The sequence below is a fragment of the Pygoscelis adeliae genome, unplaced genomic scaffold (genome assembly GCF_000699105.1).
Source record: "Pygoscelis adeliae isolate BGI_AS28 unplaced genomic scaffold, ASM69910v1 Scaffold123, whole genome shotgun sequence".
In the NCBI taxonomy this organism is placed as follows: domain Eukaryota; kingdom Metazoa; phylum Chordata; class Aves; order Sphenisciformes; family Spheniscidae; genus Pygoscelis; species Pygoscelis adeliae.
This window is the reverse complement of record NW_008824650.1, coordinates 3387803-3414091: the sequence shown is the minus strand read 5'-3', so window position 1 is coordinate 3414091 and position 26289 is coordinate 3387803. Positions and strand designations below refer to the sequence as shown.

Genomic DNA, 26289 nt, shown 5'->3' with positions numbered 1-26289 from the left:
GCAAGAGAGTTACGATTGCTGGTAGACCGATGATACCTGTGCCCTTTGTCATGAGTCCTCCTCACAAATTTCCTTTCTCATTATGTTCTTCCTCATCCTCTTTTTCTTTGACTTTCTTTTGAAAACCAGCAGCAGGATTTTCATACGTCAGTGCTTAAAATTAGGCCATAAGCACATTTCAAAATAAATATCAGGTCAATAGAAGAACCACTTCAGTCTCCATTATCACTAAGACCGATGACAAACTACTGCAGTCCACGTAAAGTGGCTTCTAATTATTTTGTGTCTGAGGTAGGAGAGTGAGGACCTGATCTCCCAGAGTGCCCCCTGAAAAGTCAGATAAAGTGGGACATTTATCTCAGTGTACCAGGTGGCTTTTAAGACTTCTTGTGAGGCTTTAAATTTTGGCTTTTACTGAGCTGGGGATCACCGAGCAGAGGATGCAGCACCGTGCAGGCCACGTGCAGCAGCAGCACGGACACCCCTACAGCAACTGCACCTCTTCCCCCTTGCCCAACAGCACCTAACCCAAACACAGAATAGGTTTTCGCTGTACACGGTTCCTGACCTTCATGATGCAGCTGATGCTGTGGAAAGGCCACAGATGAGCAGGAGTAATTGCCAAACTATTCCCAAGAAACAGGCTGTCTAGGCAACCCTGTGACATATGACACAACAGAAGACGAAGATGTTTTATTGGCAAGACATCATTTTGACATTAGATGTTTGATGATGAGAGCTCTGGGGACTCAAACATCCAGACAACATCCCGAGCTGGGGCTCCACGTGTTGACCCTGCTCCGTTCCTACACTCCTGTTTTGTAGCGCTGCTAAAGCCAGCACTACCAAGGGCCAAAACCAGGATGGTGCCAGCAGCTGAACTGGAAGAGATGTAGCACCATTGGCCGGAGATGGAAACAAAGACCATGAAGGAGGTAAGGTGGGCCAAGGAGCCACCACAATTGACCATGAGTGCAGATCTACTTTACCCTGTAAAATGTGCTTAAATGTGCAAATGCCCAAAGAACAACTGCAGCCTGGAGTACAGTAATTGTAAAAACAAGAGCACTTTCTCAGACCTCCCTTTCACAGAATACTGAACTTTCAGCCCAAATAATGTCCTGAAGGTCAACAACCCCTTCAAATACCTAAAGTTAGGTATCTTGACGCCTCAGGGCTTTTTGCATCCCAAATATAGCTGAAGAGATCTAATATTAGGGCTCTAATTTTTAAAGTCTTGGCCACCAAGTCAAATATGTTAGTGCTTATATTGTTAAATGCCTACCCTAAATTATATAGGTGGTGCACCATGACTGACTCAATGTTTTCATTTTCTACCTTCTCAGCTCTGTAGAGGCAAATTTCCTTTTTATGAAGAGCCCCCTTTGAAGTAACTGAGACTACTTGTGTGAATAAGGGTTTGCAGGATCATACCTGAAAACTCTTAAGTCGTTTGGGTAGGAACCTCGTTCTTCTCATGCATACACAAGATGCAGGAAGCAAACACATAATCCTGTGAAACTACACGTCATAGTCAAGGCCCCTGTTCTGCCGTGTTGGCTCATTTGGAGCTATACTCTGCTCCATTATAAAGAGTCGGTCTACTCGATAGCTAATAGAACTGAAAATTTCATCCTATGTTTGCAGATACATTGTCAAATCAGAATCAGAGGGACTTCATATTTAGGATGAAATCCTCGAGCAGGACTGTTCTTTCATGACCTTCAAGGCATGTTTGATATGTCTGTAGTAGTAAATTAAATAGCGTGAGGCCTGGTTACTACAAACAATTCAGAGTGGCTTGCAGTAATGTGTCTCTTCCCCCCGCCCCCCAGACTGGCTGCTTTTATCCAGATTTCTCAAGGAGAAATGTCCTGGGCCCATGTCATCACCCTACCCATGTCCAGGCATCATTCAGAAGGGTGCTAGATGGCATGGGCCAAGTCTGTGTGATAGAAACTGTGCCAAACGTTGCACAGCCCAGATGCTGCCAGCCCCATACCCAAGCCTTACCCTTGGACCGTGCATTTTCCTAGCATGCTTTCTGCTGCGTTGGAGTCCCCAGAAGCAGGTTCTCCAGCTCCCTGCCCAGCTCAGGCAGCCCCACTGCCTGGGCTCAACCCCCTCTGGCAAAGGGATGCTCAGCACCCTCAGAGCAGGGCACAGAGCTGGTGTATTACCATGGAGTATTTCATCTGTGGCATGTGCCCTTTGGCATCTCTTGCCCTATCTCCACCAAAAAGTGGCGGACCTTTGCTGCCAGCTGCCTGGAGGTGGTCTCAGGAGGGGCTGAGCAACCGCTGCTGCTGGGTCCCAGCCAGCTGGCACTGGCAAGCCCTGCAAGGGCAAGAGCAGCTCCTCTGGGGAACAGAGCACACGGAAACCACCTCTCTTCTGTGCCCCAGCTTAAAAACAAGATCACACTTCCCTTTGTAAGCCCACTCCTTCTTTCAGGTTCCCAGGGATCTCTGAAAGGTCGTGAAAGCTGCAATAACAGCCTTTAGTAATAGTAAAATGTTTCTTTTCAAGTATTTGTGTTATGTGTTGGACGTTGCTTACTAAAACATTCACCTGGAGGGAATGAAAACACCCCCTCAGACACACACACATACTTCCCGCGGATAAAAGCTCCTTCTAATTGCAGCAGGAAATGTGACATTTCGAACTGGACAGACGAAGGCACTAATCATCCCCAGTGAGGAACGATCCTGCGGGGACTGGGAGAGGGAGTGGGCAACCAAGCTGCTCCTATCCAGCTCAGTGCCAATATGCTGTGAAACATATTTTTTTTAATTTAATAAACAGCCCTTCCCTCCCCTACACTACCCACTTCTCATGGAGCAAATAGAAGGTGGAGAGAGCCTGTGTCGCAGCAAAGGTGGGAAGTTGGTATCGGTTTTGACAAGGATTCTCCACTTGTTTGCACCACGTGCAAATTTTCTTCTACTTCCAGGATTGTTAAAGAGTCAGGTGGTTCATTGCCATTCATGGGCTTCTAGTTAGCTTTTAATTTTTTTTCTCAAAAGAGAGGAAATCAGTTTTATATTTATTTGAATGCAAGCGTACATCTTAAATATAGCGTACATCAAGCTGCTTTACTGCCTGTTGTTGTCCACTCCCCCAGGCTGTCACAGTCCCTCCAGGAGAACAAAAAAAATGATGGTAAATTCCGTCCTTCAACTCAGTGTATGACAACCTATAAGCAATGCCACACCACTTGTTGAAAGAGACTTCAAATGACACAGACGCGTTGACGCATTGACATGTGAGGACACAGTCAATAAATTATCCAGCTCTAATTAAAAAAATCCCATCTCCCTTTTCCCCACCACCAACCACTCCTTCTCAGGCACACATTTGCTGCAGCATTTACATGGATTATTTTTTATATTATTCTTCTTCCTTATCCTACCTCCTTACACAGACACAGCCCCCTGCCATGGGGTGGGAGTTTCTTAGAGCGAGGCTCAGTCCAGATGTGCCCACTGCCGGGTGCCCAATGGCTGGAGACCCAGCCCTGCACCCTGGGCACTGATTAGGTGGGCACAAGGTGCATGAAAGGCCACCAGGAAGGGCTGATTGCTGTGTGCTTAAAGCTCACTCCTCCCTGAGGCTTGAACATGCTGAAATTGGGACAGTATTGCCATCACTGGAGTCACGACCAAAGACACCTTCCTGCAGGCAGATGCTTAAGATGTTGTTTTAGAAACTCTGGCGGGGTGGTGCACCTCCTGAGCCTCCTTCGGGCAACCCAAGAAATGGGAGATTCATCTTGGAACATGCATCCTTCCCTGCCAAGCCCTCGCCGCAGGACGGAAGGGAGCGGGCAGCTCTCCCCGTGCAGAAGAGCATCAGCAGTGTTTTGGATAAGCGAGCTAGTGCAGGATCAGGAACTAGGGACAGATGGGTCTCCCAAGTGTCATTGGGATGCTCAAGTGGAAAACAGGAGACCCCGTTCCATGGATTGAGGAAAAACTGTGCATTTCCTTCAGTGACCGTTCAGCGTGAAGTGGTTTTAACACCCGGGACTAGAAAATGCTGCATGGCTGGCACCGGCGGGCACGTGGCTCTGGGACTTTCCTCGCCCCAGAGGCAACAGTGGCCATGGGGGTGGAGGGGAGGGTGGCAGGAGGGATGCACGCTCTCCTCTCCCCACCCACCTCCCCAGGCAGTTTGGTGACAGGCACAGACAAGACACGTTGGGAAGGGGATATCCCACGCGGGGGTACAGAGGTGGGTACTGGGATATTTGCCCACAGGAGATGCTCCTCACCTACCCATGGCACCGGCAAACCTTGTCAGGGGCCTGACTCGGTGGGAAAAGGGATCTGGGTGTTAAAGTGGGCAGTATCACTGTGGGAGTGGGTGCCAGGCTTTGGGCTCGTGGGAGATGCACGTCTGCACACCAGGGATGGCTCATGGCAGGGTGTCACCGCTGCTGGGTGCTCCCCTGACCCCTCTCCATCTTCGCCTTGCTGGCATCTTGCTTTTCTTGAGCTTCTCATTTCAGTGTCCAGCTGTACTTGAGGTAAAAATTTGTTGTCTTGGGGGGGAAAAAAAAAAAAAGTAATTTACTGTGAAGCACTGGCTGAAAATCATTTTCTGAACCACTGCACAATTTTAATCAGACGACCATACTGTATCCAATCAAGGGAGGATTTGCGAGGGGGGTAGGGGAGGCGTTTCGCTGTGGCCTTCCCCAGAGGACAGTAAATCCAAGCTCTGCTCAGGAAGACAAGATGTCTCGGGCTTTGCAGCCTGCCCAAACCTAATTTGCACTAGAATTACATGGCCATTACTAATGTATACAGTGACTCAAATTGATTACTTTGCTATTAGTAAGAGCAACGTGCTCACTTTGGTGATGGCAGCTTCCGACAGAGGAGGAGTACAAAGGGATGAGAACAAAGCGAAGTTGCTGCTTTGAAAGAGTACGTGGGGATGAGGAGGGCTGTGGGGATGAGGAGGGCTGTAGGGGTGAGGAGGACCGTGGGGGTGAGGAAGGTCATGCTCAGGGGAGAGTTTGGCATGCAAAAGAGCATGGACTGGACTCAATATTTTACGTGCTTAGCACATCTTGCATTAAAAAAAAAAATCACCTGGCTTAATCTTCGAGTCCCTGAAATCTTATCACATGTAACAGGAGTGTCTCTGATTTTAGTTCAGGACTCCTAAGCCCATGGGAAACCCCAGACCTCCCCGGCACTCCCGTTCATGCTTGCAGCCCCGGGGGTGTTGCTCTGTGGGAGCCCCCAAACACACTACTCCACAGTCTCACCACTTCTTCACAGCACTTACAGCCTCCGCGGGGCAGAGACTCGCACCTTGCACCACCGATAAGCTCTGCAGTGAGGACTGCATCCTTCCTCATTGGCGCAATGACAGCCAAAGCTTCTGAGCAATTTAGGGACAGTAGAAACGCTCTAGCAGGAGAGTTCACATTCCACTTCTTCCTACAACCCCATGGCGAATGTGTGTCCCCTGGGAGTGGGAACCTGGAGTTCAAATCCCCGGTGCAAATCGGGTGCAGGGGTGTTTGAATATTGGCCTCCAGCGTCTCCAATAAGTGTCTCTGCTTTTCATATACATGGCTTTTGCAAGAAGGACGTGGCCTGCCTTGGATACCTAACTCCCGGCAAGGGCTCAGGCCAGGCAAGCCCAGAGATAGCGAATGTGCTGCTCTGCTACTGATGCGACTTATCCTGACGGCAGGAACATCGCTTTCTTTCCTGAAATCTCCTACTCGCTACAGCACAGATCTCATGTAATGAAAACATAACCCTGGAGCCAAAACTCCTCTCCCGCACAGCCACACGCCGATCCTAACTCCACGTGAACATACATTTTGCATTCCCACTCATTCCCCCACACATGGAATCTCCCCACACATTAAAACACCTGAAGACTGGAGCTGGGACAAGGGAGGATGGGGAAATTTCACCACAACCTTTCGCTGCTCCTGCGCAGCTTCTCCCTGCGCAGCTTTTCCCTGTTACACTTCCTTGACATTACAGGATGCCTGTAACAAAGATAAAAAGGAAAGGTTAAGATGTTGCCACCCAGGCTAAGCACACTAAGCAATCACCCTGTTTGTTCTTTAACCCTGGCAGGTATTTGCAGGGCTCCGAAGTCCCCCCGGGCAGGCAGTGCCAGTGGGGAAATGCAGCCCTGTCGCCAGCACGTCTCTTGCTGTGAGGTCCTGAGCTCTAAGTGAGCGCTACTGGATCCTCTGATTAGATTTCCCTCAACTGAAAAGGACAGTCAGTCTGATATACTAATAACATAACAATACAGTTAGTAATAGTATAGCAATGGGAAGAGCAATACAGTTGTCTTCAAGATGCAGCTAAATCAAGTTAGGTGAATCCCAGCACCTTTTTCTGGAGCTCCAGCTGCTCCACATCACAGCTTGAGGTGAGCTCAGTTAGGTGCAACGTTATGTCCCAAATAAATAAGCAGGATAGTGGTTATGTCCTCTCCCCTTCCCTCCTTTGCAGGAATGGGAGAGGAGTGGTGTCTCTTTGCAGATGATGAAATTCAGCCTGTGAAGGTGTAGGCAAAGATAAAGACAGGTAAAGGCTGAAGCCTCAGTACCCAGAGCTGGAGGAGACTGAAAAATGAAGTGACATGTGACGAAAGGAAGCAGACTGCATGTATCACAGATGCAGTGCTTGCAGCAAGCCTTGCATTTCTTGCCCATCTCCTTTAGGGACCAGCATAGGTATATACAAGCACAGGCATAGGGTGATAACCCTATCCGTCCACCTGGCAGAGCAGTACCACAGGGCTGATGTTCTGCCAAAGTCCTTCAGCTGCCACTGAAGCAGCTCAGGTCCAACCCAAGGGACGCGCTGATGGCTGAGGGACATGATTTGGCACCCTCCCCTCTAGCACCGCCATCGGTTAGGTCAGCTTTCACACAGCTAGTTTTAGCTTACCTTGCATCTCACGACACTCTGGTAATCAGATCCAAGCTCAAGCCCACTTTTACAGCCAGGCTGTCTAACCCAGCTATGGTTTCATTTCACCACGCTTTGTGTCCCGTTGTGGCTCCCCAGGGGCTCAGGCATGGCCACCCTGCTTTTAGAGGCACTGCGGCACCAAAGAGCATCAGCTGGGTCACAAAACAGCCGTGGGGGGAGGAACGCATATTTTTCTTAATGCATGGGAGTAGAAGGAGGCTGGCAGGGAGGCAGGCTGGTCTTCCTCCAGATGGACACGTCAATGCAGAGACGGGACAGGACTTAAGGCTGTTGAGCACCGGCAGCTTGGCGGGTGCTCCCATTCCCTCCCCGGCTCCAGCCTGCTCGATGCCGAGCCCTGCCCCATCAGCTGCTGAGAGCTGCTAGGGAAAACTTGCACGGGCCTTTATTTGTTGCCTTGGGAAATATTTATTCTTGACACAAACCAAATTTACTTCCGTGATCTGCTAAATACCTCCACACTGTTTCTTAAGCAGAGTTGGAAGCATTTTTTTTTAAGCACTTTGGTTCCAGACCGTCTGAACGCCCCGGCGGGGTAGCCGGGATGCCAGCCATCGTGCCTCTCAAACCAACATCAAAGCCTCACATTCAGCTCTTGGAAGCGAATATTTTGGGAATATTATGTTGCCACAGCTGTAATTTTTCACATGGCAGGTGGGAAACCTGCCCTGTTTGAAGGGCACAATGGAAAAGGCCAGTTGCTCTGTAATATTTTACAACACTGGGAAGTGAGGGTTGTTCGTAGCCAGTGCTGCGTATCCATCCCAGAGCATCCACACAGCCACTTCAGATATTTTAAGCAAATACTCAAAGCTCTTGTTCGGTCTTTTCCTCCAAGCTATGGCAAAAGCAGACAAGCCATTAACTGCACAGGCAGATGGCTATTAGGAAGCGTGTGAGAACTGGCTACACCACCACTGTGTAGGTGGAGCTGATTAGGTGGACCTGAATCAAGAAAAAAAAAAAGAAAAAAGAACATTTCCTACATTTCCTTTGCTGCATGGTGAGAAAAGCTTTTCCCGTGTGACTGCTGGAGAAGACAACTCAAAAATAACAGCAAAATTGCTCCTCACTTCCCCACTGAGCCAGATTACTAGCAAGAGCACTTTGGGGTTTATATATAATTCCTCCACAGCTTCACTGCCGGGCAACAAACACACGGGACCAGGATGGGCACAGGAGGGTTTGGGGTTTTCTTCACACAGGCTGGCACGGGTTAAACACGTAAAGAGACCCAGGCATTACAGTACCAGAGGTCCCCACTTCTCTGCAAGCTGCCACCAAAAAACCCCCTCCCTGTTCCTCTGCCATCGCATCTTTAAGCAGCTCTGGTTTACCCACCTGCCTGGCCCTACCTGGGATACATCTTTGGAGCTCCTTCACCGTGGAGACCTCCCACCAAAAACAGCCGAACCAAGGCTGCCCTATTTCTACAGCCCATTCCACCCAGCAGCACAGATGATGAGGGTGCCTGGCAGGCAGGCAGACCTTCTTCAAATCCTCCAGGGCTGACGTGGCTGCTTCTCTGGTGAGCAGCCCTGGGGACAGCACGGCACTAGCTGGCCAGTTTGGTAGGGTTTCTACAAACTGGAAGTTTCCACTAGAAAGACCAGTGGCTTCAAGTCCATGAACCAAATCAAAGCAGGCTGTGAAAGCATGTCTGCTTGGACATCTCGCTAAACCAGGTGGTGTACTGGCAGAGGGATCTCTATTTAATGGTTTTCCATGACAAGAGGTCTAGCCAATTCCAAAAAAAAAAGGCTCGTGACTGAAAACCCCCAGACAAACCCTATGCCCATCTCCTCCAGCAATCACTGCTGGCCAGATTAGCAGCTTCTGCAAACCCTTGTTTTTGTTACCTACTTGCCTCTATTTATTTTACAGGACACCCGAGTGTCTCTGTCAGGGAAATGATTCCAGTGACAGAAAGGACACTCAAAGTTGGGTGTTGCAGCACCTCTGAAGCCCTTTGATGAAAGAAATCCTCAAATTTCTGGGTGTGGAGCTTCTCCCCTTCCAGTTGTCACCTGCCATATCTAATACGTGTTACTTTTTCAGGACTGGGACCGTTTCTCCACAGATTAGTGCAGCACTTAGCACAACTAGCTAATGAGACCCATCTTTACTACTACAGGACAAACTGAAAATTGCAAAACGATGCTCTAAAGTGAACCAACCACACAAAAATAAAAAGAACTTTACATCTCTCCTCCCTCCATCTCCCTCCCCAAGTTGTGTTTACAGATGGAAACAGCAGCATTGCAAGATGTCAGTACAGGGTTAAATCCTCACCTAGAATGAGATTCATGAAGAAGCTGGAGTCAAAACTGTCTTCAGAGAAGATACACAACTTGGGTGGTCAATCTAAAGGCACTTTCAAACATTAGTGTCAAAACCCTTATCTAGGAAAAATCATTAGCTTCATTCTGCACTGCTGTCAATATAACGCTCGAAACAACAATTCATTTTAAATGGGTATCTTAGTATCACAAGCAGAAAGACAGTTATTACAGGCCAGAGACATTTGATTCATATCCCCCATCATTTTTGGCCACCAAAGCCTACACTGCGGAAACAGTCTGCCCTCAAAAGGCCAAATACCAAAAGTGCACCGAGCTGAGCCGGTGGGCTGCAGCCAGAAGCAGCACCCGGCCCGAAGCGGGGTGAAGGCAGCTGCTGAGAGCCCTTGAGCACAGCGGCAGCACTGGCCCTGCGTTCCCATCTGCCTGCTATTTACCATCACTTGCACCCTGATTCAAGACTAGCAGTAACAATCAAGAGTAGACAGTCAAGGGAATATCAGAAAATCACTGTATCAGGCTGCAGACAGCCTGGTCGTCAGTTTGCTCTTGCGATTCGGTTATTTAGCTTTAAAAACAAGCATCAAACCAGTGGAGGAACTGGTGGATACACTTCTCCATTTCCAGGACTCCTGCTGCTTAGCTGCATCATAGAGATTTGGATTGTCACTACAGATGCACGCAGGGAAGTGATAAAGTGTGCAACGGGAATGACAGATAGACACGGACACGAGCACAGTTCTCATGCAGGATCTTGAGGCAATTACTTACGGAGGTGGCTCAAACAAGTGTGTAAAGCCTCACCCCCTTGCTATTACTTGTTTTATATCTCCTATTGTAAAGAAAGCACATTTGTTTGTTTTGCTGTATGCTGGACTCCAGTTACTTCAGATGAGGAAACCAGCACAAGACGAGCAGGTGAATGTACTCTTTGGCACAGACCAGCGCTGGAAGTGGTTTCACCATTCACTACCTTCTGCCACCCCCCAAGGGGAGCTGAGGAACACCGACCACGCTCAAACAGAGCTGAAAATTATATAGGGAGTCTAGTCATATAATCATATAATCATAGAATCATTAAGGTTGGAAGAGACCTCTAAGATCATCGAGTCCAACCGTCAACCCAACACCACCAGGCCCGCTAAACCATGTCCCTAGTCTATGCGGTAAGCCACGAGGCATGAAAATTATGGTAACTGGGGCTTGCAGGAATTCAAGGGGAGGTACTGAGTTAGGGAGCTGCTGGTCCCCATAGCAGGCCCCTGCAGGAGTGTCACGCTCGGCACTTCTGCTGTTGTCGTAATGGCAAGCTGTCAGCAGAAAGGGAAGATACCTGGAGTTCCTCGCATACAACTGGTGCTGTCCCAAAAGAGGTTTTTCGCTACAGATGGACACGTAGCTGTAGCACTGAGATCTGTTTCAGCTGTCCGCAGAAGGTGTGTGTGAGCACGGCAGGAGACATCCGTAACCTCTCAGCTGAAAGGACCAGGAGGAAAAAGAAGGCGGAAGGCTGAATTAAAAACCAGAAATAATTCAAATAATGGGGAAAAGAGAAAGACAATGCAAAGAGCAATGACCAGGTACCTTTTCCAAAGGGTGACACCATCGCAGTGCCAAAAGGCTGCGTGGACTCCAGTGAAGCACGCACAAGACCATCAAGAGGCCCATGAAGTCTCTGGCACTTTGTTATTCCAGGCAACGCACACCGACATCTCCCACGTTCTGCAAAGGGAGAGGTGGCTTGTTGTTTTGCGATTTACTGTTTTTGTTACATCTGATAGGATTAACAACCAAAATTCTGGGCTAAAATTGAAATGAGCAAATGTTTTGTCAGGATTTCACCCAATTTCTCTCTAATTTATGTGGGCAGTAAGCTTTTATGATGTCCTTAGCTAGTCACATTTCTCTGGTTTTAAATGTCTGGATTTTGTAAATATGTTCTTGGCAAACACAAAGGTGTCATGGGAACCATAACTGCTTTATACAGTGATCTACTTTTGGATACTGCAACTGAATTGAGACAAAGGAAACTACAGTTTTTAGAACATCCAGCCGATGATTCACAACATCCAAACAATGCTCCCGATTCATCCTTTATGAAAACAGCCCAATTCAGCCGGGCACTACGTGTCCCTTCTCAGAAACTATTAACTCTCACATTAAAACTACTGAAGGTGTTTTTATGGCACAACTCCAAATTTATATAGATTCTTAGCATAAAAAAAAAAATCTAAATATTTCCAGTTTTTACTCTTTCTTTCCAGATGAAAAATGTCAGAGGATACGAGTCACGCTAATTTATGTCTGAAATTCAAGATGTAGACACAAATAAAGTACAAAACTAATGAAAAAAAAATTCATTAAGTCTCTCAAGCAGATGCAAATCTGAGCAACTTCAGTTGCTGCTGAAACAGAACTGGAAATACATTTTTAGTCCATCTTCTGCTTTCACGTAGAAGTTTTGTTGCGAAGTTTATAGACCAAAGACTGATGCTGGGAAAAAAAAAACAGTGAATGACTACCACAAACAAAAAGAAAGCAGTGCTCACCTCTCAAATCGAACAACAAGCAAGACAACACGTTTATCCAAACTTAGTGGTGAAAATGAAATATTAAGCTTACGTTAATTTATGAAGACCCAATCTACACTGGTAGCACCTTGTGTAAACTCTGCTTCTATTGCTTTTTTAAAAAAAATTGCAGAACTATACGTGAATGGAAGAAGTCCGCTGCAAATGACAACGGTTGACAGTTACTGACATGCTGAAGTACCCAAAGCCCACAAGGTCAGGAGAGGTAAGAGACAATCTGGTTTGGTTAACACAACCAAGTAAAGACTGTAAGGGATTCCTGATGCTGGGAGCAGGTCTCTAATAAAAGAGTGTTAAATGAAATATTTCTAAATTGATTTAATTTTTAAAAAATCCCAGAAAGCACCATTGCTTCTACAGCATCATACTGAAAGACATTTGCAGGCGGAATTACATTTAAACATGTTCCAGTTATACTCCCAAGGTGTCTACTGTCTATTTTTATAATATTCCTAGAAGGGATTCCATACAAACCCAAAGTCTGACGTCTCGCTTGGAAAATAGCACAAAGCCTTTTCTGGAGGTCCAGTAATCTATTCATGCCAGAAAGGGGTCATTTTCATTTCCCACATCTACATACGGCAGCAAACCACATGTGTGCATCATGTTACACGAGAATGAACGTTATTCCAAACCCGTCAGCTTCCAAATGTTTCTTTATTGTTTTCACAATTCAAAAAAGGATAATTCACAGAGCCCTTGTCTTTGCGTTTGCCTTCGGCTCCCCTTTCAAAGTACAAAACCCCAAACGTCTTCCCCAACAAGTACTCAGCCAGCTTTCCCCTCTCTAGCTGCTACTTGTTTTTCCTGCAGTAGTTCTTCTTCCTTCTTCTTGTGAAGCTTTAGAAGATATTCATCAGGCTCAATTCCTGCCTCCCTTAACTCTGACATAGCTTTCTCCAACCGGTGCAACGTACGGGCACTCTGCACTTTTCGAGCAGTGATGTACAATGTAAATTCCTTGAAGCCCATCAGTTTACAGGTATCCACCTCACAGATATTTTTAACATCTTTGGTTTTGTCCACCTGGGGGAAGAAAACTAAACCTGACATTTTTTCCAGATCTTCAATATTTACTTGGAACTCAGTCAGCTGGTGACTGAAGCCTATGGGATCGTTTGGCACCACAAAAGCCCCCAGTACCAAGGGCTCTGTAGACATTCTGCTCCGTCTGGCAAGGATCACCTTGTATAGGTGGGATGGCACAGCTACATCATCCTTTCCGATTACCTGTCAAAAGGAAAGTTATGTTACAGGTATGGATCTTACCAGTTGGGGGGGGGAGAAAAAAAAAAGATGTGAGACTAATCCTACTACCTCTAAAAAGGAGCCACAGCACTTAGCTACACATCAAAATCATGTGCAATGTTATCAGACCAGAAGCTGAAGTGGAAAGCACCTGTACTGGCTCTGGCCGAGATGGAGTTAACTTTCCCCACAGCAGCCCTCATGGTGCTGTGCTTTCTACTGGTAGCTAGAAAGGTGTTGCTAACACACCAGTGTTTTGGCTACTGCTGAGCAGCGCTCCCACAGCATCAAGGCTGTCTCTCCAACATTCCCCCCCCTCACCAGCAGGCTGGGGGTGGGCAAGATCTTGGGAGGGGACATAGCCAGGACAGCTGATCCAAACTGACCAAATGGATATTCCATACCATATGATGTCTGCTCAGCAGTAAAAGGCAAGAGAAAGGAGGAGGAGGGGGGGCATTCATTATTACGACGTTTGTCTTTCGGAGCAACTGCTACACGTACTGAAGCCCTACTTCTGGGGAAGTGGCGGGACGTTGCCTGCTGATGGGAAGTGGCGAATAAATCTTTTGTTTTCCTTTGCTTCCACGTGCGGCCTTTGCTTTTGCTTTATTAAACTGCCTTTGTCTTGACCCATGAGTTTTTTCCATCTTATTTCCCACCCCCCTCCCCAAGAAGGGGAGTGATAGAGCGGCTGGGTGGGCACCTGGCATCCAGCCAAGGTCAACCCACCACAGCACCATTTCATTGCAGCTCCTTACATAGCTGGTCAGGAATGAGCTAGCTATTTGATGCCTGAATCTCTCTCTCAAACAGGAAAAGCAGGGCAAGGAACACTTCACTGCAGGGTTGTTTGGCCACTGTTGGTAGGTGACTTTCCCAGAAGGTTCTCTGCCTTTCTCTGTAACACCACTGACCTTATAGTATACTGTTAAGAACAATGATGCAGACAAAAGGTCAAAAGATTAGTTAGTAATTGCCTAAATATTCGTAAAGATCTGCGACAAAGAGCCCTTGTAGAAGAACGAACTCAACTTAAATCTGCCAAGCAGATGCAACTTTAGTTATGGCTGAAACTGAACTGGAACCAAATTTGAAACACGCATTTGGAATCAGGGAGTCAGCCAAGACCCCAGCTCCCTAATCCAGGTGCAGATCTGTAAGTGTAGCTGACTTGAAGGGATGGTCAAGCTCCCTTCTCATACTGCATCACATTGTTAACGCTTGGAAAGCTGTTTTCAATATTAGTAGCTCTACACTAAGTTCCTGACCTGACAGTTCCAAATCACGTGTTTTTTAATATGCATTTAAAATCAACTTTAACTTACCTTCTGTCAGTTATTTTTCGTATCTCTATTACCAATACACAGGCTGTATTTAAAAGCTACGTTATCTAAGTAAGCATTTTTTTGAGGAGACCTGGATATAAAGAAGTACAGTCAATGTCTCAGTATCTTGGAAGAGAACTCTATCGAAAGAAAATGCACCTATTTCTTCCATAAATTCACTATGATTCAACTTAAGAGCTTGTACATGTTGGGTTTCCTGCTGTGTCACTCAGACCAGGATCCAGGAATTTAACTGAAACACCAGGAGGGGAGGATCAGGACTCTGAATTCACATGAAATCTGTTAAAAGCTCACACACATGTGCCTACAGTAGAGACCCCACCCTCTGTCAGAAATAAGTCCACGGGAATATACCTATTGAAGATAAATGTAATCTCTCCAGTATTCAAAAAGTGATGCTCATGCATGCATGCACAGTATTAGGCTTTTTTCCTTCAATATTGCTGAACTGAACCTGCCATTCCAACAAAGTATAACAGGCTCACACATGGAAAATCTGTGTTTTGCATAACCCTTCTGTATAACTACCTTTCTAAAATTTGTACTTTCATTCGAATGGCAACAGAAGAAAAAAGACGCAGACGCCCTGCAGACACTACAAAGGCATCTTGGTTTATACATAAAATCCAGGTACTATTTCCATTATTTGCAATACCTGCAAAAGCAAAGACTGCTTATTTTGATTTTTTGACAGCTTTTGTTAGATGCAGTTAAAATACAATTTCAGAGAAAGCAGGTGTTTATTTCACTGCCACAACCGATCACATTAATTGAAAGTATTTTACAAACTAATCCAATATATCAGTTCAGACATGCTTTATCCACTCATATATTCAGTATAATTCAATCACAAAAGAAACACTTCCTATGTATGCTGTATTCTGAGAGTATTCAGCACTTCTGCAAAAGAAAACACATTTTTAAAACTAAACTCTGCCTGTGGCTACTGAACCAAGGTTCACAACAGTCTATTCTGATAGTTAACTAATTTCAGTTATGAATTCTTTCAGTGCGTGAAGTGTGCCTTCTACCTCTGTTGCCAGTTTTTTAAGTGACCAGTCTTAAAGTCTTACTGGTTAGACCAAAACCAGAGAAAGTACCTTTAGGAGAAAGGGAAACCTCTGATAAAGAAAGTTTTTTCATGTGTTGCACAATAATGTAGTAGCAACATTACTACTGTCTCTGGTAAACATATGCTCTTAGATTTCTTTGTTACAGAATATTTTCCTCCCCTTCCCTATACTAGGCTATTCAACGGCTTTGCTGCAGTTTAAACTTTTTTTGTTGTGGGTTTTTGGGTTTTCTTGTACAAAAATGATCTTGTTTATGCCACCAACCTTCTCCTAAATAAAGCTCTGCCTAGACATCTAACAGTCATTGAAACTGGTAAGCAATAAATAAATGCCTTATGCCAAATCTACTTTCCCTTTCGACGACGACAGATGTCTTGATAGGGAAATTAGAGCTCCTGAGCGTCAAAGCACTTTGCATTTAGCATTCAGTGTGGGTGAAACCAGAGTTACAGCTCCTCAGGATCAACTGCATAAATAATCAAAACTGAGTGATGCACAGGTGATTTTAAAATATACTAAAAACTACGCATCGACACACCGTTATATCTGGTGGGTTAAAGCTGAATTACAAAATGAATGGTGTTGGGAGTTTAACCTAACGGAGATAGGTGGCACTTAAACTGGGGGGTACATGCAGTGTATCGGTGGTGAGAGGGAGGAAGCCAAGAAGCATGAAAAGCCCTGAGGGGGAGAGGAGAGGGTTCACCATACCGTATTCACGCAAGCGCAGGCAGTGACTGACACTGTTGAAGGCAGAAGGCTGGGAGTCCCTTTTCCCCCCTGGAGCGGGGAGCTTGCAGAGGCTGCGCTGCAATCCCACCTCCTGCACGCTCCCAGGGCCGGGTGGAAGAGAAGGAAGAGGCTGTGCACAGCTGCGCTGCACCCTGAAGCTGCGGTAGCCTCCTGAGAGAAGGCAGTAAGGAGACTAAACCCTGCTCCCCAGATTCTCCCTGGGCCAACAATCTCCTGACCTGCAGCATTCCTGTGCGCTATGGCCTGCACTGCCTTTCCCAGGACTCTTCACAGACTTTTTGCCACATGTATATGTACTAGGTCCTCCTTAGCTCGCCTCCCTCCCCTTCTCAACGCCTCCCACACACATACACATACCAGCATCCTCTGTCTGTTGTATAAAGGACTAGAGGAAGGGTGAACACGCAGATGGAGCTGCTACAAGTATCTCCAATTAGGGGGTATATGGCATATGTAAAACAAACAGGTGAATGCGTGCTGAGTGAGCTAGCAGAGGGAACAGGGGATTGAGTCTGAGCACTGAGTGGGTGGATAGAAAGGCTGGGGAATGAATAGAGCTGCACATACAATAGTTAGGTATGAAATGGAAATGCTGAATGCCTGAAGTGGGTGTTAAGGAAAACGGACCCTGTGTTTATGTAATATTATGCAAATATATATATATATTCTATGCAAAATAATGCACATTTATGCATAGTGTATGCCCCTACGAAGGGGGGAAGGAAAGAAGGAAAAAGAGGACTAGTTCAAAATTAAGGAAGGGTTGGCCTTTTGAGAAATGTTGTTCTAAATACAACTCAACTCTATACAGGCAATGGCCATACATGTAATTTATGTACCACTTCAGTTCCATGTAAGCTCTCTTTTGAGGATTTAAATAAAATTTAAGTAGTGCTCAGGCTTTACACTAGTCCTCTGAATAGCAGTAAACTACTTCTGTAATTACTTCACTGAGTTCTAATATTGTTAAAGTGATTAAAACAAACTGCAGCCTGCAAAACAGCCGGAGTCCACAAGTGTCCTCTCCTTACACAAAATGTGGCATAGAAGTTCCACCCCCAACTCATCCTGCTAGAGGAGAATACCAGCAAAGGAGGGTGCCTGATTTCTCTGACAGAGTAAATACGCATGAGAAAGAATATATATGTTATTTTCTACAGTTTAACACTTATGTGAACCATGCACAGGATGTATCACTAATAATTTATGCAGCCAGTGTGACCCAATCATTTCTGTTAAAAAAGAAAATGCAGTTCTGGAGCACGCCATAATATTTGCATCATTATGCTCTGTAAAATAACACAATTTGCTTATTTATGGGAGTAGATACAGAAGCTGCAGATGAGTGTTTCCACAGAGCTGCCCCCCACACACAGCTCAACAGCCAGGGAAAGAAGTAAGGCGTGATTCTGCAGAAGTGAAGTTTGCAACAGAGCAATAGGTAGGAAAAACAAACTCAACCATTCATTTCCTATTGCCACCTAGAGGATTTTCCTACCTAACTACAGCAGTCTGAATCACTACTCTGATCTGCACCATCCCATTTATCTCAATGCATGCCTAACAGAGGCAGAGAGCATATGCTCCTATTGTAACAGAATAGAAAATGGGTTAAGATTATCCGTGCTCAGATGTTGACTTTGGTTTGTGCTAGGCTATCCACAGGCAGCAGATGATCTTTCACCAATCAATGCCTGAAACAGCTGTCTGTCCCAGAAGGAAAAGAGGAACAGTTTTTAATAGTATCTGTGATTCAAAAAAAAATATCATGCGCTAATACAAGCAAGAAAATACAGCAATGGTCTGCTGAAAATCACTGCTGTCCCACATGCTTTCACACCATGTTGATAACAGACCACGAGGTAAATTTTTGTGTCATCCTTTGAAAATTTCCATTTTGCTATTCCTATAAAATTTTGCTTAATTTTTCAAATTTTCAACACCCTCATAACCGAAAAAAAAGCACTCAAGCTAAAAGCCTTCTTTTTATAGCATTAAAAATATTCCTTTCCCATCATCATTTGGGAAACCAATGTGAAATTTCAGATACTATTTCTCTGTGCTGTCTGTATCAGTTCAACATAAAAACATTGCCCTAACTTTTTGGAGCCGCTTATTCCTTTCACTTTTGCTTTGCTCTCGTTTTCTTTGGTGATCTGACGCTGGCTGAAGCCCTATGACTGAACCGGTGTTGACTAATAATGCAACATTATGATAATGTCATTTTCAGCATAGTGTTTACTGGTTTTCATTATTATTGACATTGTTATTGACATTCCACAAGTGTGTACAAATTTGTTATACTCCTCCATGCCCAATTAAACCTGGACAGCTGTCATGAGGACTGGCCATTAAAATGTGTGCAATTCCTGACATTTAGAGATGTTTACATATTGCTAAAACAACAAACGTGTTGGTAAGCACTTATACAAACTTAAAGAGCTCACAGGGACAGATAAAGATAAGGGCAGAAGCAACACGATTTCTTAAAACAGAGAGAACTCAGGGAGCTTTGATAAATTCAGTCTCATAGCTAAGTCACTGGATGGGGATTTGTCTTAAGCTTGGCTTTCCTCATTATTTTGGCCAAATCATTAAACTGTTCTTGGTTGTAGTTTTTAAAATTGGAGGAAGAACAAATTTGACAGTATCTGTGGAGTGCTTAAGTATCACAATAAATAATGAAGTCATTTGCTAATGGCATCTAGGGTAAGTTTAAGCATATGGCATTAACTAATGTCACCTTCATAGCGGTAATCAGATAAATACGGGGGCAAAGCAGTCCCTAAAAATGACAGTTTGCAGTTTATGAGAAAGAAAATTCCATTCTTACATAAACAGGAGAAAAGGAATATATAAGGTATAATGGCAGAACACTTGAGATTATATTAGAAAAAAACAGTGTTGCTCTTACTAGAAATTTTAAAACATACACAAACATTATCATATTTTCATTTTATACTGGACTTGTTGCAGCTTCCCAGAGCGGTATGAAAATTATTTTCTTCTGAAAGGGTAGGAATAATTTTTAAAAGAAAGGACTCATGAATCTAAAAGTAGTATTTTGCCATCTAGTGACTAGAAAATGAAAATCAACCGTGAAGAGAATTAGCAGAAGGGACTAGCCCTTCAACAGCGAGAGCCAGCTCTGGATTGGCAATTATCTGAGACTCTCTTAGAACCTGGTAAACAGAAATCACATTCAATCATGCCTTAACTGCCAGCGCACACTGAAGAGTCCTTGCATCAGAGGGTACCATCATCAAATACATTGATAGCTCCAGAAATTCCCTCTACACTCCAGTAACTGTTTCTTCACCTCTCTCTGTATAACAACCAGAGTTTAGAACTAAGCCACACTGCAAACCAGAACTGACTGAAAACAAGCATACACACAATTCTCTATGTAACAGTACTTCCACCTACACCTGGCACTAACAAAATTAAGACTTCTGTCACAGTTCTTGATGGACAGAATGCAAGGACATCATTCCTGTCACCCAAAATAAGACTGTAGCTTTCTCTGAATAGGCATTTGTTTTGTTTTAGCTGTAACCTGAGGCACGATACTGACCAGGCCCCATCAGATGTTTTACTGTAGATAATATCATTCCTTCTGATATGACCCCAGGTTTGACAATCCAGAGCTTTATCATAATTTGATACTAAATTCTGCATAGAAACAGACTTTCTGGCAGTATAAAGAATTCCCTTTGCTATCAGTATAATTTTATTTACTTATCATTGTGACAGCATTAACTGCCTTCACTCCAGTTCCTTTCCGATTTGTGTTAGGCAGCATTGATTCTGTTGATAGTGTTTTTTCCCCAGTATTTGAGAGAACCCTGTCAGATGGCATTGAGAAGAACCGAGGGGTGTGAAGGCAGACCTAGCAATACAGAAAATAGAAAATACTACCGATAAAAATCATAGTAACAATCTGCAACAACACGGCACAGCCAAGCACTCCAAAATGCAAATGTATGTACTTCAGGAAAATTTAATTTGTTATGGCTGGTCTGATTGCTATTGCCAAATCATTTGGCAATCCTAAAAAAGAAAGAAAGAAAAAAAAAAAAAAGAAGAGTGGTAAAAAAAAAAAGCTGTGCCTAAATACCTAGTTATGGCATTAAAAGACAGACAACCCAACCCCTCCTTTTTTTTTTTTTTAAATAAAGAGGGTGTGTATATGCATTATGATACTGTATTTACATGATGACAGACAACTACTTCCACAGAATCCATTTAGGTTACTTAACACTGAATCCACTACAGTCCCTATCAGCTCTTCCTATAACAAAACAACCTTCGGGATGGGTACAGTGCTAAATAAAAGTAACCCCATAAATCTATCCTGCACCTTTGGTGTCTCTTCTCCTCCAATCTTAAACGAGTGCCTATTATTTTCATTTGTACATCATGTCTAAATTTAGGGCTGACAGAGCTCTAGTTGTTTACACCAGCTGATCTAAGATCTAGCCCTTTGAACGTAAGTTTTATGGGACATGTATAATGGACCTAGATCCATTAGTTGCCTGTGCAGCCCTGAGACCGTGTGGAGCAGCCAACAAATAGTAACAGTCCCCAGGTTTATTTCCTCCTCTAACAAGGATTCCTTCCCCTGTAGTATCTTGGCTAGGATAAAACCTCTACTACTTCTGAAAGTTGACTGGGGAAAACCATAAAGCACCATCTTATATTTGAGAGGTGCAATTTGTTTCCCAAGGACTTATTTGCCACAGAACTAGATGACGAGTAAGCATACCTTCTGGTACAGTTATTGTGCATGCCTGGCCCAGCCTTGTCATTCAGTTTTGAAAATTAAACGGCAGACATGATTCCAGGATGAACCCAGCGTATCACTAAGAAGTACAGAAAAATATCTTCTTCAAAAAAACAAACAAAATGTTACCTAAACTGTACTTTCGTTTGCCAACCATAGCCAATTCTTCTTAAATTAGCATTTACTGTGATGGCATTGGGAATAAAAAGGGTGGAGCATTGAGCATGACATAGTAGAATTATTGCAAAATTTGTATTTCAAACTCCAAATCTGCCGACAGAGGAAAATCACTAAAGTGACAATCACTGGAGAACAGTAATGTATAAAACAAGACAATGTCATTTTGATTTGATCTGGACAAAGATGAAAAACCTCCATCTGCCTCTCCAATGACACAGAACAGATGTTTCCTGTTGGCATTCTATTTTACATATATTCTCAAAATATGTTTTTCAGATACCAAGCACGGTCATCAATCTACTCTTTGCAATAAAATCCTCTGCTGGAGACAGATGAGATGACAGAACATATCTGAGGATACAACAAGTTCAGCCAATAGATAGAACAATGCTGGCATCTAAGGAGTTCAAGGTTAATTCCCTTTCTGGAATTAAACAGCAAATGGTACCAGAGTCCAAGCAGGAACTGGGAACAATGCCATGACCGATGCTCTGTTTTTCCTCTATAGTGATCTAAAAATAACCTTTTTGGACGTCTGATGAGAAAAACACCAGCCTGTAAAGCCATGGATACGTATTTCACCACTCCTTCAGCCAAAAACAAGGAAAATAAGATTGAAGAGAAGATCTGAAACAAATCAATGCAGACATATTCACTGTAGTACTTCTGTGTTTTCCTTTTTTCCACAGTTCTAGCCTCAGAGGAGAAGAAAAACATTAGAAAGGAGCTCAGCCTTAAACAGTCACATTGCCAGATTATAGGTTGAGTTTCAGCACTATTGTGTATACTACAGCACTTCTCCTTAAACAGCACATGCAAAGAAAAAGGACACCTTTTCACATCAGCTTCATAAGCCCAAGCAATGAGGACTAAGAGCCTTTCATTTCTAAGTGACTTGTTTGAACCTAGCAAAGTTCACTCCGAAAGACAGCTAAGAGGTACCTTCCCTTCTCGTTCAGCTGCCAACTCTTAGTGTTCTCGGTTTAGGGGCAGAATCCCAGACTGCCAAAATCAATGGCAATGACTGCAATTACATCCAAGGTATCAGTTTGAAAAGAACTTCTCTCCAGTGCTTTGACAGGTTGTGTTCCCTCTTCTAAGTGTACGTGTTGATGTAAGAAGAAAAAAAAACAAAACAACATACTACTCCACCTTGAAGTCTCTCTCCGCAGAGGACAACTTCAATAGCAAGCACGAGAACTTATGCCACAAACAGATTTCAAAATAACAAAACAATTCTCAGCCTGTATTTATTTACACTTAGGAGTGTACCCAAAGAGGACCCAAATCAAATAATTTAATATTTAAAACAAAACAAAAAACCAAAATCAACATTTTACTTTTTCCACCTGTAGACAGCATTACCTGTACTTAAATACGGCTTAAATACAAATCAATTTACATAATGAATCTCACCCTAGGAAGCTAAGTAAAGGATTTATGAATGTGGCCAAACGGTGAAATGAAAACATGAATACCATCATTCCACCGTTTTCAGTCTCACACTGAACTTCATTTCATAGTTTATATTAAGACCAAAACTGATAAACCATTCATAAAAGACCAGAGTTGTCATCAAACCCAAAGATGATGAAGACATCTTGGCAGCAGGCAAGAACAGAACGATATGATAATCAAAGCAGTGTGGACATTTTGTGCCACTATTATTCCATCGCTGCATCCTGGTATCAAGTTACTTTGAATAAAAGCAGTAAGATGCAGTGCCTGCTCTTATTTTTACCTGTGGAAGACTAAAATTTACATTTCAAAACCAAAATGGGAGAGCCAGAATAATTTTTCAGAAAAATGTAATCTTTCTCTTCTAAGCAAACACTTTCTCTAGAGAAAAACTAGACAAAGATGACCAAGATTAAAGTGAAGCAGTTGATAGATGATTCAACTGCTTCCTGGAAAATAATTTTCAGTTATAAAATGTTCAAGTCAGCTCAGGATTTTTAATTCTTTGCAATGTAAGACGAGTATATATTTTTAGGGATGAAAAATAAATGCAATATCCTGACAGCTACAAGGAGGCAAATTCCAGCAAGCTATGTGCAAGCCTGAAGAACTCTTACGGTACCATTCTGCGTGACAGTAAGCCGAACGCTCAGCTCGACACTGTTGAAAGGGAACATTTCCCTCCTGCTCCCAGCTGTGTGCTTTTGGACATATCTCATGCTGTCACCAGTAAGCGTTGGACTCCTCTGTGCGCTGCCCTATCTTTCTACAGGAGTAGAAAACAAGCCCAGTAAGCAAATTAAGAGTCCAGTACAGATGGTTTTCTATTGCATTGGGTAATTAAGCATCTTGTGGAAGGATCTGACAGTCATCAGCGCTGGCAGACAAGGGAAAGGACTGGAAAGTATAACAGGCAATAGCAAAGTCAGCACTCTCCCTTTGGGTGCAAGGAACCATTGCCAGTCTAAAGCTAGCTTTGCCACTAACTTATCATGTGGCATCGGTCATATCCCTTAACCACGGCTTACTTATCCACTTGAAAATGAGCACAGTTGTCACCTTCCTCACAAAGATGTGGTGAGAGCTGAAGTTTGGGACTGCCGCTGAACATGAAAAAGATGAATTATTATTACTGCATTTTCATATGCATCACATATGACTGTCTGGAAAAAAAATAACAACAAACCCAAAACCAAAGCTGTGATTTTGTCACAGTCAAGGTTATAGACATGTGCGGGTGGTGACATAAGGGACAGTTTTTAAAAAAGTAAAAAGGTAAAAGCGAACAGGAAAAATTACGTTCTATTATGACTGAGTTCCAAGTTCAATAAAATGGAAAGCAGCTGTGTATTTATAATGGAGAAATAGCGCCTAAATCTTACCGCTAAACAAGCCAGTCTTGAAAGCTGAACATCTCTCCCTTTCCTGTCTCTCATATCCCTCTGAAACAGGGGCTTGTTTACAGCAAGCTCATTCATTGCTCCTCAGAGAACTAGCTGGACAGCTGAATCACTCACGAGCTGAAGCTGCAGTTGATCCAAGTACTTATTTTCAAGGAAAAGTGTTTTTTCAAGAGGTGCAAAATACAGCATTTATTATTTGCATTATGCTAGCTATCATCTAGCAACTGAAAACAGCAATAATATCTCATTACAGTGAGGGCAGAAGGTAATACTCCCTCCCTTGAATACCTTACCATGCTCAGATCCTACAGATGTCTAAACACATGCTTACGAAGAGTAAGGCAGGATAAGCAGTAAGAAATTCACCTCTCAACCTGATAGCCATTCCTATCTGTCTGTCTATCAGTGACGGTGTTTAGAGACTGCGCATGATCAATCCTAAATCTTCAGAGTATTTTAAGCAGGTAATAAAAATGGGGGATCAAAAGAAGAAGCGGGGGTACCAGTACCATGGACCAGTGATTACACTGCATTCACCTAAAACCTACTGAACTTGAATGAAGTCTGTCAATTGACTTTGGTATACTCAGAATCTCAGTTGCAAGGCCTCATCTAGCTGATGCATATGGGATATCAGCAAACAACTGCTTTTGAAATTAATGGAGAAGAGGCATTCCAATACCCTATATAGTTTTGAGAAACCCACAGTATCTTTGTATTGCACTGTTTCTAAAATGTATCAACAAATGACTTAATAGATGCCTTCACATCAGCAAAACCCACTAACTCTCTGCTTAGTCAAGTATTACAGAAGTCAGAAAACAGTTTTACTGCAGACTGTGAACAGACATTTAATAGACCTCTTTCTGTAAATAAAACAAATTATTTTAAAATTATACTCTTTCACGTGTAGGCAAGATATAACATCTCTACTGAACTTGTCCCAACTAGTATTGGACATTTTGTACATTTTGCATGTACTAGGCTGTTTAACTTTGTTTTATCAAACTACAATATCCATTTTAAATAAATAAATAATTACTACTGCACTGTTAACCCAGCAACATATATACATACCTGATAAGTAACACTCTTCTTTCCATTATCATTTGTTTGAGGCAAGGTCAGAGGTCCAGAAACTACCCAAACATCCTCAAATCTCTCGGTCAATTCCCGACAATACATTTCCATTCTGCAACATATTTGTCAGATAGGGTAGAGTCAGCTGGGAAAACTTAATGTAAGAGTCTTTGAAACATACTGTGAAGGGCAAGATGAACTACTGACAGTTTGGGAGCATCTCTCCAAACTCACGTGACTGACTTAGAAGCCAAAGAAGGTAAAACGCAGGCCCAACTCATACTTCCCACTTGTCCAAGGTTCACTTCTTTACAGAGAGGGATGTGTTATCGCACACATTTGAAAATGGTTTTTGTAGCCTTACCACCTGTCCTGAAAATCCGAGTTCTCTACTTATTCCCACACTTGACACTAGAAAAGATACTGTTGATGGTCACTTGGGATTAGTAAAACACTTGTTTTAAACAGCAGGTTGTGGCGTTCTTACTTTAAAAGGTTTTACCACATTACTGGATTTGTATGTTCCTCCCCAAGGAATCAATGTCCTGCAACAGATGGCTCTTTCCGTAGCTCAGAGTACTTAGGAAAGTTTCTACATGCCATTCCCACGAAGTCTACTTACTGTTTTTTTATATAAAACCGTTTAAAAATAAAGTCGCAACTCAGAAATACCAACATTGTTTTTGCTTTTTAAACTAATTGATTCAGTTTACAGCATAAAATATTTCTCCAAATAAGAAGGTTTCTGGATCATGCCTATTTTACATAAAACAAAATATTGTAGCCCCAGTGCTGATCTAACACCCCAAGTGTTACAGAAATCACATACAGTGAGCACCCATTGGTCCTCTACTAAAGATAGAGTTGCACTTCACTCAAATGGACAAACAGACCAGAACATGAGACAGATGAGCCCAGCTAATCTGGCTGCCTCTGAAAGGGGGAGGTTTCACACCCTTCTCTGTCTCATCCCTGTTCCTCATACCTCTCCCTTGGGCCACCTTTAACACTCTTCATCTGTCAATAACCCTGAACAAAACCAGTCTTTTTTTTGTGCTGGGTTAGTGAGTTAAATCAGCTCACAGAGA

At 43.6% G+C, this 26289-nt stretch overlaps 1 protein-coding gene across 1 annotated transcript in view; it reads right to left on the bottom strand.

Moving 5' to 3' along the window:
* Window positions 1-12520: 12520 nt before the first annotated feature.
* The window catches only part of EXOG (endo/exonuclease (5'-3'), endonuclease G-like), a 23850-nt gene continuing 10081 nt past the window's right edge, over window positions 12521-26289 (bottom strand). Inside the window, exons 5-6 of the mRNA XM_009322513.1 lie at window positions 25199-25313; window positions 12521-13104 (exon numbers count right to left, since the gene is read on the bottom strand). Of these exons, the coding sequence (XP_009320788.1) occupies window positions 12643-13104; window positions 25199-25313 (577 nt within the window). The 3' untranslated portion in view covers window positions 12521-12642. The remainder of the gene's footprint in view (window positions 13105-25198; window positions 25314-26289) is intronic.